Source organism: Schistocerca americana, chromosome 11 (assembly GCF_021461395.2).
Source record: "Schistocerca americana isolate TAMUIC-IGC-003095 chromosome 11, iqSchAmer2.1, whole genome shotgun sequence".
Taxonomy (NCBI): Eukaryota; Metazoa; Arthropoda; class Insecta; order Orthoptera; family Acrididae; genus Schistocerca; species Schistocerca americana.
Window position 1 is genome coordinate 199,790,717 of NC_060129.1, and position 18,377 is coordinate 199,809,093.

General features: G+C 42.3%; 1 protein-coding gene and 1 non-coding gene across 2 annotated transcripts in view; one reads left to right on the top strand and one right to left on the bottom strand.

Annotated features, from left to right (window-relative positions):
• LOC124553556 overlaps nucleotides 1–18,377 on the top strand; it is a 439,905-nt gene that overhangs the window by 315,278 nt on the left and 106,250 nt on the right. The window contains exons 41-42 of the mRNA XM_047127403.1: nucleotides 7,198–7,551; nucleotides 17,806–17,963. Coding sequence (XP_046983359.1) covers nucleotides 7,198–7,551; nucleotides 17,806–17,963 — 512 coding nt within the window. The remainder of the gene's footprint in view (nucleotides 1–7,197; nucleotides 7,552–17,805; nucleotides 17,964–18,377) is intronic.
• Trnat-ugu lies at nucleotides 15,690–15,763 on the bottom strand. Its single transcript has one exon. It is a non-coding gene; the product is annotated as a tRNA-Thr (tRNA).

An 18,377-nucleotide genomic window follows, 5' to 3' on the forward strand; every position in this document is an offset into this window, starting at 1 on the left:
AAGTTCCCTCCAGCACTTCTTCACTGCGTGGTCGTGGGGGACCTACACGATAGTGGACAGGTGTACCAGCTTCTTTGGCTCTTCGGTGCACTCCCGTAATTATCCCAGCCCCAACCTACAGTAACATACTTTCCCCACACCCTCCACACAATAGTGCGACCCCTCTGTCCTATCACCTCCTCCCATTCTTGGCTCCCACCTTGTTTATTTGCAGCCCTTTGCCAAGGCATCCTTCCGTCCTTGCCTGCTACGATCCTTTTCGTTCCTTTTTCCTCCACCTCGCTGCCCCACAACCTCGCGACACTGCGCCTGTCGGCAGTCTAGTTCCTGTACAATGAACCAGACAGTGTTCATCTCTTCTCTCCCCACCGGTACATTACTGTCCCTTCCCCTTCTCTTTCGCCTTCCCCACCCCTTCCAGATTGCTGATTGCATCACATGTGATGTTGGATTCCGGCCTGAGATGCTTGAGTTGGCGATTCTTTACGATAAGTAGCAATCTATATTTTCCTACATTGTTGATATTCCTACCTGGAGTTTGCAGTGTTTTATTTTTGATGTAATAAATACAAGTTTGTGTTACACCTCAGAGGTTAGTAATATTTGGCATGTTTTTTCATTTTGGTTCAAGTCCTTGTTCTCACAGCCAAAATTTGTGCCCTCATCCTTTTCAGGTAATATAATCATGATATACCTGATTTTACATATGACCCCATTACAAAATTGTCTAGGCAGAACCATGTAAATACCAGGGTTATTTGGAAAGTAAGGTACGATTTCTTATAAAACACGAATTGTCACAATTTTTTAAAAAACTTTATTTAATTACTTACAGGTTTCTTTATTTTTATATGTGGTTAAAATATATGTTTAAGCATTTGTTATGATGTTCTAAAAGTTTTTGTATCCCTGAGTTATAGACGACTGCCGCCTATGAAGATAACCGGTCTTTAACTCCTTCTTTCACCTCTTTGTCTGTTGCAATGTGCTTGCTGCCAAGAAACTCCTTTAGGCAGAGGAACAAGTGAAAATCATTTGGCACCCATTCTGGAATGTACAGTGGACGGACAGTCTGTTCCCGTTCAAAATATCTGATCATATTTTGGGCATAACGTTGCATTTAGATTGTCTAATTTCCCTCGACTTTGATAGGTGATGCCATGTGATGCCATTCCTTGATTGACATTTAGACTATTGAGGCCATGTGACAAATCCATGCCTCATCCCATGTGACAGTTTTCTCTAAAAATTGATCATTCTTCTTATGGCACTGGTCCAAAAAGCGATAGCACAATCTCATCTTTCCATTTTTTCTTTCTTATTAAACAGCTCGAGAAACCGATGTGCACACGATTTGCAGAATAGCAGCTTTTCGGTGACTATTTTGTTCAAAGTTATTCTATCCACATTTGGAAATTCCAGTGGCAAAGTTGAAATCAAAATCTTTTGAGATTACTGACGGTCAGCCTCATTGCAGTTCATCGAGAACATATTCACATTCGCCCTTAAAAGCTGTCACCGACTTACACTCTCTGCTGTCACTCGTCACGTCGGGGCTCTACACCACACGTATATGTCGATTTATTTCCGCTGTTGTCAGAAGCTAAATCACTAACAGTTTTTAACAGTTGGCAGGCTGCTCAGTTGCTTTAAACATTTTGAATTCAGTACTGTGACAACACCAATGCAAATGGCATTGTCTGACGAACTAGGCACGCTGGGAGTCGGTGCACTTGTGCATTTTAACTGTTCACACGACATTTGATTACCTGTGGCAATTTGGGCCTTGCTTTCCTAATAACCCTGGCATAAAGTGGAAGAACCGTTTGTTAAACACTAGGAGAAATGCTTGATGCACACTGTGCTGTCTTACAATACGTTTATTCACTACCAGTTTCAGTCGTGGCCCATCTTCAAAGTGGAAGAATATCTACTGTGACAACTTCACATGGCATACACATGCTATTTAAGCAGAAAAGTATACCCTATTGCTGACTTGAAAATGTAAGAAAATGATACTTAACGCCATATTACAACTTGACCGAGCAGAAACCAACAATGAAAACATGTAACAGCAGTGATGGCACAGCGCCATTGTTCAGGCCGAGAAGACCCACTAAGTTAACGCACAATAGTTGATCAAAGCAGCTCATTTTCTTAAGTTTTCAAACCAGCAACGGCATATACTTTTCTGGTTAAATAGCATGTGTATGCCATGTGAAGTTGTCACAATAGATATTTTTCCTCTGTGAAGGTGGTCCATTATCAAAACAGGTGGTAAATAAATGTATTGTAAAACAGCACGGTGTGTATCGTACATTTCTCTAGGTATGCCAATGCTGTTGATGAAAGTTGCCTGAAAAAAAGTTTTTGGTTTATTGAACAGTTGATGCTCAAGTGCAAAATGTCAGATAATGTGTATCAAAGACGGGTTTAATCTGTCTTTCTTAATTCTAGTTGAGGTTATGGTTTGTTTCATGTAATGAAACACACATTTTCTCAGCTGTATTGTGATCCCTCTGTGCATACAGTAGCACAAATGAATATTTACAAAATTTGTACAAAATGTTTTTATGACTCGGTAATATGGATGACTAGCAAGTGAGGCAACAGAATATTAGTGCTTACTTGGTAATTACAGACCATGTATGTATTACAAAAGTCAAATAAACTTGCATTTGGTGATGCAGTTAATCAGTGAAAACAAGTCTAAATTATCAGTGGTTAGGAAACGAGATAATCAGTGGCAGACTAAGTTCTCAATAATCGCAGGCAGTCAGTCAAGTATGGTAATTAATGAAAAGGCTAGCAAATTAGCTGGTTGGTGACAAATAATATAATAAGTAGCGAAAAGGCTAGCAATACAGATACATATGTGACAACTACAGTAACTAAACAAATGGCTAAAAAAATTTAGTTAACCAGTGACAAGTGAGGTAATTAATTATAAGGCTAGCAAATGTAGATTAATATGTGGCTGTGGATGGTGGTTGTTAGCCAGAGCAACGATAAATTACAAATTTGTGTCTACCGCTAAGCAAAGGAGAAGACTGATATACATACAAACAAACAGCACAGATTTATCAAGTATGAGCACCAATTCTTCCCGCGAGGTATTCAGAACCATTGTCTACTTCAGACATAATCGTACTTCATATTCAGATATATACATAGTGCTAGCATGTTCTCGCAAAATGCTTAAGCTTGTCAATTCTTTTCATTTCATTACTGCAACTAGTTTCATTGTTAAATTACTATATATGGTTCACTTACAGTGACCTATGCATGCCTAACTGTGACAATTCATAGTCAGGGCACAAAGTTCCTGTTTGTAAGGTAATTTTTCTCCCCTCCTAAGCTTCATTGCTGATTTTCAGTCTCTTTGCAGTACAGACTCCCCACCACATAATTTTTTGTCTTTAATACAAAGTGAAGATATTTCTATGGTATTAAATAAAATATGGGTAACATATTCAAGCAAATAACATAAAGCTTCCCTAAATTCGGTTTAATTACTATGTGCTTTGTAGTCATTATTGTGTTAATTATCATTCAGTGTAGTGTCTGCGTATATTTTGTGGGTATAGTTATTTATTGAGTCAATGTTATATATTTTAGTTTCAAGACCTAATGACATTGTAGTAAAATCTGTGTTCAGTTAGCATTTTCCGCCAGTGAATTACTAATTTAAAAAGTTTTATTTGATTATTAACGAAAAGAAGAAAAAAAATACCAATTTTGCTGCAATTCACACTCACTGTACTCCTCTCATATAACATCGATGATAGCATATCAAATCCCATCCTGAATCAGGTAGCTTGCACCTTGCCTAACCTTCCCCTCAGTAATGTGACATAGCTAATATCAGCAAACCCACATTGCACCGTAGTGCCAATCTCACCAAACCAATAGTTAGAAACCAGTAGTTAGTTCTGACACCTAAAGAAAAGAAAACAAAATTAAGTGGTGTGTAACTATTTCATAAGTTGCTTGGTAATCATTTAAAATAATGTGTACCCCTCTCTCTCACGTTACCTTGTAAACATATTTCTTTGTCACTGTCATATCCTATAACGTAAAAGGATAGATAAAAACTGTACTTGCCAAGTGGTGGCAGAAGAACACACATATAAAAGTTATTAAAATTTGCAAACTTTCGGAACCATTGTCTCCTTCTTCTGGCATGAGAGTTGAAGGGGAAGAGAGAGGGGTGAAGGAAAAGGATTAGTGTTTGGAAAAGTTGCCGAGGTCAGGGGACAGTTTGCAGAAGGAACGAGATGGGAAGATGACTGTTGGGGGGGGGCTGCACTGGAAGAGATTTGAAAACCCATGATCTTATAAGTGGAAGGGCGGGTAATGCGCAGACAGAGATCACTGCCAAAACTTCGTGCACGACTTAATAAGAGCAAAAAGTAAGTGTATTGTATGCGAGGCAGATTTCAAAAAATAGACAGGTCAGAAAATGAAAGATAAAAAGGAATGAAGAAAGGAATAGCTACTGTGAAGAAACACTGAGACCAAAGAATTTAATGTAAATTAAGGCCAGGATTGTGGTGAGAACCGAGGATGTGTGTAGTGCCAGTTCCTACCTGCAGAGGTCTGAGAAAGTGGTGTCTTGGGGAAGAATCCAAATGGCACGGGGAAACAGGAACCGAGGTCGCTTTGGTCATGTTGTGGAGGATGGTCTGCAACAGCATATTATGTGTTGCCAGTATACACCCTCTGCCTCTTCCCACTCATCTTAACTGATAACTTGGTGGTAGAATGAGATTTTCACTCTGCAGTGGAGTGTGCACTGATATGAAAGTTCCTGGCAGATTAAAACTGTGTGCCCGACCGAGACTCGAACTCGGGACCTTTGCCTTTCGCGGGCAAGTGCTCTACCAACTGAGCTACCCAAGCACGCCTCACGCCCCATCCGCACAGCTTTACTTATGCCAGTAACTCGTCTCCTACCTTCCAACCTTTACAGAAGTTCTCCTGCGAACCTTGCAGAACTAGCACTCCTGAAAGAAAGGATATTGCGGAGACATGGCTTAACCACAGCCTGGGGGATGTTTCCAGAATGAGATTTTCACTCTTCAGTGGAGTGTGCACTGATATGAAACTTCCTGGCAGATTAAAACTGTGTGCTGGATCGAGACTCGAACTCGGGACCTTTGCCTTTCGCGGGTAAGTGCTCTACCATCTGAGCTACCCAAGCACGACTCACGCCCGGTACTCACAGCTTTACTTCTGCCAGTACCGCGTCTCCTACCTTCCAAACTTTACACACAGTTTTAATCTGACAGGAAGTTTCATATCAGTGCACACTCCACTGCAGAGTGAAAATCTCATTCTGGAAACATCTCCCAAGCTGTGTTAAGCCATGTCTCTGCAATATCCTTTCTTTCAGGAGTGCTAGTTCTGCAAGTTTCGCAGGACAGCTTCTGTAAAGTTGGGAAGGTAGGAGACGAGATACTGGCAGAAGTAAAGCTGTGAGGACGGGGCGTGAGTCGTGCTTCGGTAGCTCAGTCGGTAGAGCACTTTCCTCCGAAAGGCAAAGGTCCCACGTTCGAGTGTCGGTCCGGCACGCAGTTTTAATCTGCCAGGAAGTTTCAACTTGGTGGTAGCCATGCCAATGTCTACATAACAGCTGGTACGTGACGTGTCGTTTCAAGGTGGCTTTCCTTCTTATAGTGTGTGTTTTGCCAGTTACAGGGCTGCTGTAGTTGGTGGTAGGAGGGTGCACAGGGTGAGTCTCACCGTGGGGACGGTCACAGGAGTAGGAGCCGTAGGGTAGGGAGATGGGTGCAGAAGGAGCGTAGGATATTTTGAAGATTGATAGCGTGATGAAAAGCAATTCTAGGCATAGTGGGCAAAATGTCAGATAAAATGGACCTCATTTAAGTATCTCATTGATATGAAGAATGAATTACATCCAGTGAAGGCTGAGGTGAGAATGGTGATGTGTTGCTATAAGGAGAGCAGTATGGGAGGAAACATTTGACATGGAATGGATGGGGACTGTCAAAATTTAAGTACTGTTGTCTTTTAGTAGGTTAACTGTGAAGATGAGATCAGTGTCAAGGAAAGTGGCATGGGATTCGGAATAGGACTGTGTGAAATTTAATTGGAAGAATCTATTTAGAGTTTCCAAGAACTGTAACAGATTAGTCTTACCATAAGCTCAAATGGCAAAGGTGTCATCAATGTATCTAAACCAAACCAGGTGCGTAAGGCTTACGGGTCCCAGGAAGCCCCCTCCAAGCAACCCGTGGACAGGCTGACATAGGAAGGAGCCATCCAAGTTCCCACGGTTGTGCCTCTTTCTGTTTATACGTCTGCCTTCAAAGATAAAGTAGTTGTTGGTAAGTATAACATTGATTAAGGTGAGCAGGAAGGATGTCACAGGTCTGGAATCTGGTAGGCTCTGGTAGAGGCAGTGTTCAGCTGCAGACAGACCGTGTTCATTCAGGATGTTGCAATAGCCACATGTGGCATCAATGGTGAATAGCATGCTGTGTGGTGGGATTGGTACGGGCAGATTTCAGTAGATCTAGGAAATGGTTGGTGTCTTTAATATCGGAGGGAAATCTTTGTAGTATGGGTTGCAAGTGTTGATCAACAAAGCCAGTTATATGTTCAGTGAGTGCTTTGAAGCCAGTAACTATGGTATCACCAGGGTGATTGGGTTTGTGGGACAGACAGTCTCAAAGAGCTGTCGTGTTTAGTGGTCACCGATCTAAATTGCCCCGTTTACACCTGTAAGATGTGTCGTCTCGCCAGGATGTCGGCACGCGATTGAATTTGTCGTGATGTTCTCCTCGAACTTCCCAGGTACTGTAGTTGCTATACCGTCAGCTGCACGGAGTCGACTCGTTCCTCTCGAAACAGAGTACTCACTCTGCCACCGTCGTTCATCTGCCTTCTCAATTTGTACAGATAACGTAGCATACGGTCCGTGACCAGTCAGGTAATGTGTAACGCTGCTCGGTGGATGAAACAATTGTGTTTTTAGTCTCTCCGTGACGGTAGGCAGAATTTTTATGTTCTCTTGCTTCGACTGAAGTTTCCTGTTAATTTTGCCGTGTTATATTAATATTGTGCTTTTGGCTTCAGTTCCAAATATCCTTCGTACTTCCATTTTTTCTTCAACTAATGTAGACCACCACAAACCTCTAACCTTCGAACACTGTCTCTGTCACACTGAAACAGCACCGCCACCCCGTCAGTGAGCCTACCGGTCTCCGACATCGGTGGCACTTGCGAGGCCGCCTCGAACTCGTCCCGACCCGGTGACGGTCGCTGCGAGGACGACACTCCCGCGTCGGACGTAACGGCGTCTCCTGGCGGCACCACTACTCTGACTCCCGTCTCCGGCGGCGACGGCGGCGGGTACGGCGACGGCACGGATAGCACCGGCAGGGGAACCGCCGTGGGCAGTGCTGCCGGTGGGGCGAGGGAGGATCGGCACTCTGGTGACGCTGGCTCAGCCTGGGCTGCCAGAAAGAGGCCGCCCCACTCCTACACTGAGCTCAGCGCTATGGCCATAGCGCACTCGCCGAACAGGTTGGTAGCACTGCCGCAGAGTGATAAATACCTTCACGAAAATACACTGTGCCATCCTTAATACATCCCACTGTAGTTTTGGCACTTCCCACGGTATCTTACACACATTGTACATCTACATGACATCTACATCTACATGATTACTCTGCAATTCACATTTAAGTGCTTGGCAGAGGGTTCATCAAACCACAATTGTACAACCTCCTCCCTACCATTCCACACCCGAACAGCGCGTGGGAAAAACGAACACCTAAACCTTTCTGTTCGAGCTCTGATTTCTCTTATTTTATTTTGATGATCATTCCTACCTATGTAGGTTGGGCTCAACAAACTATTTTCGCATTCGGAAGAGAAAGTTCGTGACTGAAATTTCGTAAATAGATCTCGCCGCGACGAAAAACGTCTTTGCTTTAATGCCTTCCATCCCGACTCGCGTATCATATCTGCCACACTCTCCCTCATATTACGTGATAATACAAAACGAACTGCCCTTTTTTGCACCGTTTCGATGTTCTCCGTCAATCCCACCTGGTAAGGATCCCACACCGTGCAGCAATATTCTAACAGAGGACGAACGAGTGTAGTGTAAGCTGTCTCTTTAGTGGACTTGTTGCATCTTCTGAGTGTCCTGCCAATGAAACGCAACCTTTGGCTCGCCTTCCCCACAATATTATCTATGTGATCTTTCCAACTGAAGTTGTTTGTAATTTTAACACCCAGGTACTTAGTTGAATTGACAGCCTCGAGAATTGTACTATTTATCGAATTCCAACGGATTTCTTTCGGAACTCGTGTGGATCACCTCACACTTTTTGTTATTTAGCGTCGACTGATACTGGTATTCGGATGACCTTACTAGACGGTAAATTACAGCATCATCTGCGAACAACCTAAGAGAACTGCTCAGATTGTCACCCAGGTCATTTATATAGATCAGGAACAGCAGAGGTCCCAGGACGCTTCCCTGGGAAACACCTGATATCTCTTCAGTTTTACTCAACATTTTGCTGTTTATTACTACGAACTGCAACCTTCCTGACAGGAAATCATGAATCCAGTCACACAACTGACACAATACCCCATAGGCCCGCATCTTAATTAGAAGTCGCTTGTGAGGAACGGTGTCAAAAGCTTTCCGGAAATCTAGAAATACGGATTCAACTAGAGATCCCCTGTCGATAGCGGCCATTACTTCGTGCGAATAAAGAGCTAGCTGCGTTGCACAAGAACGATGTTTTCTGAAACCGTGCTGATTACGTATCAATAGATCGTTCCCTTCGAGGTGATTCATAATGTTTGAATACAGTATACGCTCCAAAACCCTACTGCAAACCAACGCCAATGATATAGGTTTGTAGTTCGATGGATTACTCCTACTACCCTTCTTAAGCACTGGTGCGACCTGCACAATTTTCCAATCTGCAGGTACAGATCTGTCGGTGAGCGAGTGGTTGTGTATGATTGCTAAGTAGGGAGCTATTGTATCAGTGTAATCTGAAAGGAACCTAATCGGTATACAATCTGGACCTGAAGACTTGCCCGTATCAAGCAATTTGAGTTTCTTCGCAACCCCTAAGGTATCTACTTCTAAGAAACTCATGCTAGCAGCTTCTGTAGCTGCAAGTTGGCACGTTTCGGCCAGCACTTTCACCTGATATCCTGAATTATTTGTCGGAAATATTCCGGTCTCCATCTTCGCTCACAGTTCTTACCGTGTAAGTTGCCCCCAGTACCGATTCCCCTGGTGTCGTAACACGTGTCCCGTCATCCCCCTTTATCTTGTTGTCAGTGTTTTTGACATGTGTCCTCGCCACACTGATTCTGTGGAGAAACTCTTTGCTTCTCATCTTAACAGACTACCTAATTTTGTACCTCATTCTACAGCCCCATGTCTCAAACTCGTCGATCCTCTTCTTCTCTGGTGTCTCCGTAGTCAGTTATTCATTGCCGTACAGTGCTGTTCTCTAAATGTACAGCCTCAGAAATATATTCCTTAAATTGAGACCTATGTTTGGTAGACTTCTTTTGTCCAGAAATACTCTCTTTGCATGTGCTTGTCTGCTTCCTATTTCTTACATCTCTCCGTGGGTGTATTTTTACTTTTTTCCCCTCTCATTCTTTCTTTCTTCCTCCTCCCCCCCTCCCCAATGATTTATCTGTGATTTCACATCTGCTGCTCCCCATGACTTCCTGTTTGCCTTGTGTACTCATATCTTGGCCTACCTGTCTGTTGCTATTCGTACACCATTCCCTCAATCAAAATTTTCACCAAAGAGCAATGTCTTAAAATGCGGTTGAGGATGCCACCTTTCCACTTCTGTTTGTTCTTTATTGTCGACTTGTTACAGGACATCGTAATTGCTTACTTGAGCAGCGCAGGTGATCTTCGACACTCCCTGCATCCCCTATCATTCGTGTTTCACATCCGTACGGAGCAGTTCCCTGAACTTAACAATCCATTAATCCATTTCTGCAGTGTGTTAGCAGCCGTTTCCTTTATATTAAGTCCTTTCGTTTTGTATAATCCTTGCCAGAAAATGTCACATTGGCAATGATTGGATTAATATTTCTTTTCCCTTTATGTGCAAGGGTGTATCCAAAAGAAACCAAACTAATTTTTTGATTGTCAGAGCTCTTGAAGTAACGTGTTTTGCCACTGAGAGTGCACGCAGCAAGCATTCCGTGCCATCGCTGAAAGAGGTGAGGACTAGTTTGAGCAGAGTTTGTCAACAGTTGTTTTGTCTGATTGCTGTTTTTCCAATGGATAATTTTTGTGAACAGCGTGCGGCAGTAAAATTCTGCCTTTTGCTCAGAAAAAGTGCAACAGACCGTGAAATGTAAAAAATGTTTATAAGGACAATGCTACAGGGCAGTTTCACCAGTTTTGAAACAGATAAACCAATTGAACATCATTGGTTTACCTGTTTCAAAACTGGTGAAATGTCAGTTGATGATGAACCTCTTTCTGGTCGGCCTTCTATGGCCCGAACAAATGAAAATGTTGAAAACATTTGTGCAATCATCAACAGAGATCGGCGACGGACCGTTGAAGAAATTGTGGAGATGTTGAGAGTGAGTTGAAGTTCAGTGTGGCGGATTGTGACAGAAGATTTTAGAATGAAAAGGGTGGGTGCCAAATTAGTGCCACGACTGCTGACTGTTGAACAGGAACAAGGTCACGTGGAAGTACGGTCTGAAAGAAGAGTCCCAAAATGATACAAACTTTTTTTTTCCAAAATTATCACAGGTGAAGAAACTTGGCTCATCAAGTGAAATAAAACATGAAGACAATGTTGATTTGTGTTTTTGATGTGAGAGGAGTCATCCATTCAGAGCTTGCTCCGCAAGGGCAGGCAGTTTAACTAGGCTTTCTTCTTGGAAGTTTTGAAAAGATTCTGCAACAGTGTGCGATGGAAGTGGCCTGATTTGTGGCAGTTGGGTGACTGGTTTTTCCAGCATGACAATGTCCCTCCTCACACAGCCCTGTCTGTACGACAACTCTTGACAAAAAATGGCATGGCCCCTTTACCTCAAGCCCCATACCCATCCTCACCCCCTTTTTGGTTTGTTTTTTAGAATGAAAAGGAGACATGAAAGGAAAGTGTTGTGCTGATGTTGCCAATGTGAAGAAAAATATGGGAGAGGTGCCATCAAGCATTATAAAATATAAGTTTAAACAATATTTTGAAAATGGAATAAAAGATTAGACAAGTGGAGAGCACTTTGAAGGGGATTGAAGGTTTGTGCTTAAAATGTGAATAAATAAGCTCAAAGTAAATAAAAAATTAACCCTTTTGTGAGCCGTGGGAAACAGGCTTCCCACTACAATGAACTCGCTCCTAGTCCCGTGGGATTCACAGTTCCCACCTCTGTACGGTGCTACCACCTAGTGAACAGTATAGGGTACTACTTCCAATCGGAAGTTTCCGCCGTTTTTGCTGTACCTTCGCGCAGAGGTATTGTATAGCTGAGTGTTGCTCTATAGAGGAGCCTTTCAGTGCTGTTTGCGTGAAATTTTGTGATTTTTTCCTCAAAGCTGTAGTGATGTACCCAAATTTGTGAAGGAAAACATAAAATTGGAATGAGGAAATTCCAGTTTGAAACAAAAGGAGCCATTTCTGCACTAAAATGGATGGATAACCATCCAGTCACTTTCCTGTCCTCAATTCATGACCCATGAGAAACATTCACAGTGAAAAGGAAAAACAAAGATGGTACTAGTACAGAGATTTCTTGTCCTGAATTTGTGGCAGAATACAACAAAATAATGGGCGGTGTCGATAAGTTTGATCAATTACAAGAGAGGTGTGCTATTGGCAGACGTTCTGTAAAACGGTGGCACAGAATATTTCATTTCCTGGTGGACGTTGCTGCAGTGAACAGGTTTATCCTGTGGAAAATAAGTAACAGAGAAAGTGGACAGCATTATCAGCTCACATACAGGATTCATCTAGTCAGACTATTGATCACTGGCTTCTCATCCCAAAAAAGGCGTGGACAGAAACCTGTCTTTCTGGCAGAAAGGGGTAAACTACCTGCAGATTTTCGTCATGTGGCTGTAGGGAAGCATCGACCCATTTTAGGAGACACCTACTGGACGTGCCGTCATTGTAGTACCAAAGCTGCGCAAAAGAGCACTCGCTGTGCTTGTACATATTGTCAAATATCACTGTGCATAGACCCATGTTTCAGAAAATTTCATGGCAAGTAATTGTGAACAATCATTGTAACAAGTTGTTTTTGTCATTTAACTCCAAGGAAGGGCAGTGGGAAGAATACTTCCCACCTTGTTGTGTGACCTCACTTTCACAGTTGGAGCAAATTTGATATTCTGTATGATAAATATACCTGTCTGTTAAACTACTATCTGCTCTCCATTCATTAAAAAAAACTGCTCAGTAATTTTGCCCATGAAAGGGTTAAATAAGTTCAGTTTCTTTTGGGTAACCTCTCATGTATATAATGCAATAATACCGCTTATGAAGTTTCTGTTTGATTGGTGGCCATGTCTTTGCTATCATTGATTTCCAATGTCTTTGAGCTTCAATACACAAAAAGGCAGTGGAACATTTCAGTGCACATAATTTGTTGGCGAAACCACAGTTTGGTTTCAGGAAAGCAGTATCACAAAATATGCCATTTTTTTCCTTCTGTACATGATGCGCTAGCAGTAGATTGAGAAGAGTGATAGGCATGTCCAGAAAGTAAGAGTACGGAACCATTGACACCCAAAGGGATATTTGTTTGTTTATTTATTTTTTACAGGGTTGGCGATATTGCATTTAAGGGTAAGATGTTGGCAGTGTAATATAATTTTGTTTTTCTCACTTGGTTGATAACTCTCCTTTTAGTGCCACATTGAAATAAGTGTTTCTATTCTGAATCCTGACTGCTGCCAGCTGAGAAATGTAATCATTTTATTTCATGGAAAGGTAAATACATCGTTCCAGCTATTTAATAACATCAAAATTGTTTATGGGGATGGTGTCATGATGCATACAAATGGTATAGGGAGTTAAAGCTGGCAGAATGTGAGTCCATGGTGTACAAAAGAGTGAGTTTAAACTGATGACTTAGTGCGGACTTCAATATAAGGTGGTTATTATAGTTTCCACAATGAACCTTTGTCTTGAAATCTGGCAGAAAATCCAAAGTGTTTCATGTCGTATGTAAAGTATGCTAGCAGCAAGACGCAATCTGTGGCTTCTTTGCGGGATAGCAGTGGAAATGCTATCAACGACAGTGCTGTGAAAGCAGTGTTACTAACCACAGCCTTCACCAAAGAAGGTGGAGTAAAAATGCTGGAATTCGAATCAAGAACAGCTGCCAATGAGTAACTAATAAGTAGATATCCTAGGATTAGCGAAGTAACTTAAATCACTTAATAAATGCAAGTCTTCCAGTCCAAACTGTATACCAGTTATGTTCCTTTCAGAGCATAGCTCCATACTTATCAATGATATGCAATCGCTCGCTCGACAAAAGATCCGTACCCGAAGAAAGGAAAGTTGCACAGGTCACACCAATATTCAAGATAGGTAGTAGGATCAGTGCACTAAATTACAGACCCATATAATTAACATCAATATGCAGCTGGATTTTAAAATACAGTCAGCATAGGTTTAGAAAACATTGTTCTTGTGAAACACAACTAGCTCTTTACACACACAAAGTGCTGAGTGCTATTGACAAGAGATTTCAGATTCATTCAGTATTTCTAGATTTCCAGATGAATTTGACACTGTACCACACAAGCAGCTTGTAGTGAAATTGCCAGTGCTTATATCGTCTCAGTTATGAAACTGGATTCATGATTTTCTGTCTGAGAGGTCACAATTCTTACTAATTGACGGATAGTCATCAAGTAAAACAGAAATAATTTATGGTGTTCTCTAAAGTAGTGTTACAGGCCCTCTGCTATTCCTTATCTATACAAAGGTTTTAAGAGAGAATTTGAGCAGCTGTCTTAAGTTGTTCGCAGATGATGCTGTCATTTGTTCTCTAGTAAAGACATCCAGAGATCAAAACAAATTGGAAAACAATTTAGGTAAGAGATGTCTATGGTGCAAAAATTGGCAATTGATCCTAAGTAATGAAAAGTGTGAGGTCATTCACACGAGTGCTAAAAGGATCCCGTTAAACTTCAGATACACGATAAATCAGTTAAATCTAAAGGCCACAAATTCAACTAAATAGCTATGAATTGTAATTATGAACATCTTAAACTGGAAAGAACGCACAGAATATGTTGTGGGGAAGGCGAAACAAAGACTGCATTTTATTGGCCGAACACTTAGAAAATGTAACAGATCTGCTAAAGGGACTGTCTACACTACACTTGTCTGTCCTCTGTTGTAGTACTGCTGCACGGTTTGGGATCCTTACCAGATAGGATTAGCTGAGTACACAAAGAAAGTTCAAATAAGAGCAGCATATTTTGTATTACTGCGAAATAAGGGGGAGAGTGTCACTGACATGATACAGGGTTTGGGTGGACACCATTGAAACAGACATTTTTTGTTGCGGCAGAATCTTCTCTCAAAATTTCAATCACCAACTTTCTCCTCCGAATTTAAAAGTATTTTGTTGCTGTCAATGTTCATAGGGAGAAACGAATATCATAGTAAAATAAGGAAAATCAGAGCTCACACAGAAGGATACAGGTTTTTGTTTTTTCTGCACTCTGTTTGAGATTGGAATAATAGAAAATTATTGTGAAGGTGATTCGATGAACTCTCTGCCAGGCACTTAACTGGGATATGTGGAGTATCTGTGTAGATGTAGATGAGACGGTGAATGAGATCGAAGAAGTGGTTTGTGGCACCTGTCGATTGACTTTGCATAAAGTGAACGATTATTTCCAGGAATCTCCACATCTCTTCTGCACGAAACCATTACGAACACTCTTGGTTTTTGAAAATTGTATGTGAGGTGGGTAATGAGATAGATCACAGATTGACATCGAGTGAACAGAGTTGTCTCTTCACGGGAATTTCTCGAATGCTTCGAACTGGAGAGTGATCAGTTCATCAACTCTGTCGTGAATAGCGACTAAACGTGGCCACTCCCTCACAGTCGATGGAAAGAACTGTGGTTTTGACCCAAAAAAGTGTGGACTGTGGATTTTGGGACTGTCGAGGGATTTTCGTCATCGAATTTTTGCAGTAGGGGAAAACTCTAAAAAACCACGAAAGATGATGGCTATAGTTAGTGGCAGGTGTCTGCTTGTAGAATGACAGTGCACATACCTGCAGAGACAATGTCACAAAGCAACTCTCGAATTCAGTGAGTTGGAACATTATCAGCCGCTTTACACAAAGTTGTAATCTGCCACATTCAGATTTTCATATTTTCTCCCCTCTTATGGGTGGAAAAAGGGATTTCTGTCAATAGTGAGCTCCAGAGTTCCATCAAACAATGGATCAGAGAGGAACCAGGAAGTTTTTTTTTTGACAAAGATACCAGGAGGCTTATCCCTCAGCGAACAAAGTGCATTGAGAATGAATGTGATTACTCAAAAAAGAAGTGCTTGATGTACATATGTGAATTTCTCAAGTTTCATAAATGTTACAATGATATGAACACCCTTAGCTGCTTACGGGCATTGACATATGGCAACGGGGACAGATGAAAATGTGTGCCCCGACCGGGACTCGAACCCGGGATCTCCTGCTTACATGGCAGACGCTCTATCCATCTGAGCCACCGAGGACCCAGATGAATAGCGCGACTGCAGGGATTTATCTCTGGCACCCCTCCTGCCAAACCCACATTCTCAACGTATTGTCCCGCACTACATTCATAGTGCCCCTGCCCATTATACTCATTACTCACAGCACGTTGCCGATTCCCATAAGAGTTCGGGCACTGTTTGTGCATTCGCACAGAAGAAGAAGATGGTCAAGGTGCCGGTGAGTCTTAACTATGTATATACTAAAAATGTGTTATCTATTTGATTTTTAAACACTTGACTGCTGCTAATTTCTGGACATGCCTCTTATTTTCCTTGATTTAACAGAAACACTTCATTGTGTGGATAATGCAACATTTGCATAAGTTGTAACATTACAGTGCTAGAGACTACTTTCAACAGTAGTTCACTTCATATCTGGGATGTAGGAAGTAAAAAGTTGTCCGCAGTGTTGACAGTCCAGTAAGAGGTTTGAACGTCACTGGGATCATTTAAAGTTGGAGGGGGGGGGGGGGGGGGGGCTTGCCATAAGGTTCTGTTGTGCGGATGACACAAGAAGATAGCGGACACGATGTAAATAATATAGTTGTGAGGCGAGTCAGTAGCCTCAGCATGTGGCTTTCAGAGAACATATTTTCTGGTGTGTGACTCTTGTACAATCGAAATTGTTTTGTGCCAAAATGATCAGACACTTGGTGCAATCGACCATATTACATCTCCAGGGCATAGGGTAGATGGAATACTTCCTAGGAAGTGTGACATTCCAGATCTTGTGCAGAAACCAAATGCTGCTATCTTCACTATTACAATTGCACCACACAGTTTATTCCCCGATGCCTTCACACGTGCGCTATCATCGTGTCACTCCTGCTTAACACTGTTTTTCATATGTTTCTTTCTTTTCAGTTCTGTGGAGAACCTTCTCATCACTTGTCTTACCAGTCCACCTCATTTTCAACATCGTTCTATAGCACCACATCTTACACGCACTCTTGTCGGGTTTTCCCCCACAGGCAGTCACTTCGGTACAGTGCTGTTTTCTAAAAGCACAGTCTCTGAAATTTCTTCCTCAAATTAACACCTGTGTTTGACACTGGTAGGCTTCCCGTGGCGAGGAATGCCCTCTTTGTCTGTGCTATTCTACTTTTTACACTGTCCTTGTTTTTTCTACATCAAGTACTATTTTGTGTACACAGTAGCAGACTGTCATAATTTCACGGTCCACAACCTCGTCAGTACTCACCACCGTAGCCGAGGTCACTCACGTGCACCTGTGCAGTGGCACCTGACCCGGAGGTAAGTCAGTTCGAATCCTGGTGGTGGGAGAAATTAATACTGCCAGTATTTGGCTGGCAGGGGGAGGTGGGGTGGTTGCATAAAGTTTCCGATCACCAGACTTTGTGACAATATCGTGGTTTAAATACCGACCTCTCCACAGTGTCTCGTGCAGTGAGGACACATGACACGCTTAATGACGATCCGTCCGTCAGACGGGGAGCTTAAGCTCGCTGGCCCTCTCAGTGCTCTCGAAGAGGAGTGGGCAGTGTGCCAGCGTGGGGCTTCACCCTCTTCCTTCTCTCATCCGCTGCAATATGAACATGAAACTACACACACACACACACACACACACACACACACACACACATACTCATTACAGTCACCTGAACTTAACTGGTTCACATACACACAAAGACCTCATATTTCATGAAGGGAAAGTGTCTGTGGGCACGAAGGAAAGGGAAAACTTTGCCAATTAGATGGCAGAACCTGCCCTTTGGAGTCTCCCAGCTGTTCGTGCCGTACACCTTCACTTTCCTTTTATCTCGTCAGTAAATAAAATAAGGCAATAGAGCATCGATAACTGTGCTTCTCGTGAGCCTCAAAGCCTGGAAACCTATAAAACGACTGTTTATTTCTCCAGTTGTATGAAGTAAAGAGGGTTAAAGTAAATTGTCAGTCACTCCTCGTGAATGTGCCGAAAAGTGCCTTCTGTCCCTAGTTCCGACTCGGGCTCCTCTTCGGATGATCTGGAGTAATCTTTTGTGCTTTTGTTTGTCTGACAGGAGGGCCAAACTGTCTGAGATCCACACCTACATCATGAACCACTTCCCCTACTTCACACGCAGGAAGAAGATCTGGCAGAAAGCGTTGAGCACCATCCTGTCGCACAAGAAGTGTTTCGTCAATGTGCCACAGAAGGGCGGCAACTACTGGATGCTCGGTGAGTCCCACAGCGGGTTGCAGGGCTGCTGAATGTGACGTCGTGTCCTCTTCTTTTCCTTCACGTGTTGCTGATAAAAAAAATTAAAAGGTTCTTTGGCTTTCGGTCATGTTAAGTGGCTAAAACACCGTGAGCTTCCAACTGAGCAGCCCGTGTTAAATGTAACCATTTTAGTGGCTACAATTCGACTACTTAAGGTGTTCGCAGTCGACTATTTTGAATGGGCTGTGGATCTCGGGTTTGTTGCTTATCTCCAACTGAAGTAATCTCACTTCACTTATATGTGTGTAAGGTAAATTACATCTAGTTAATCAAAAAAATAATATAGCCGAAAAGTCAAAATACATTTAAAATGTGTTTATTGTATTGTAGATTGACACAGGTTTAGTACCTAAAACATAATGTAAGCCTGAC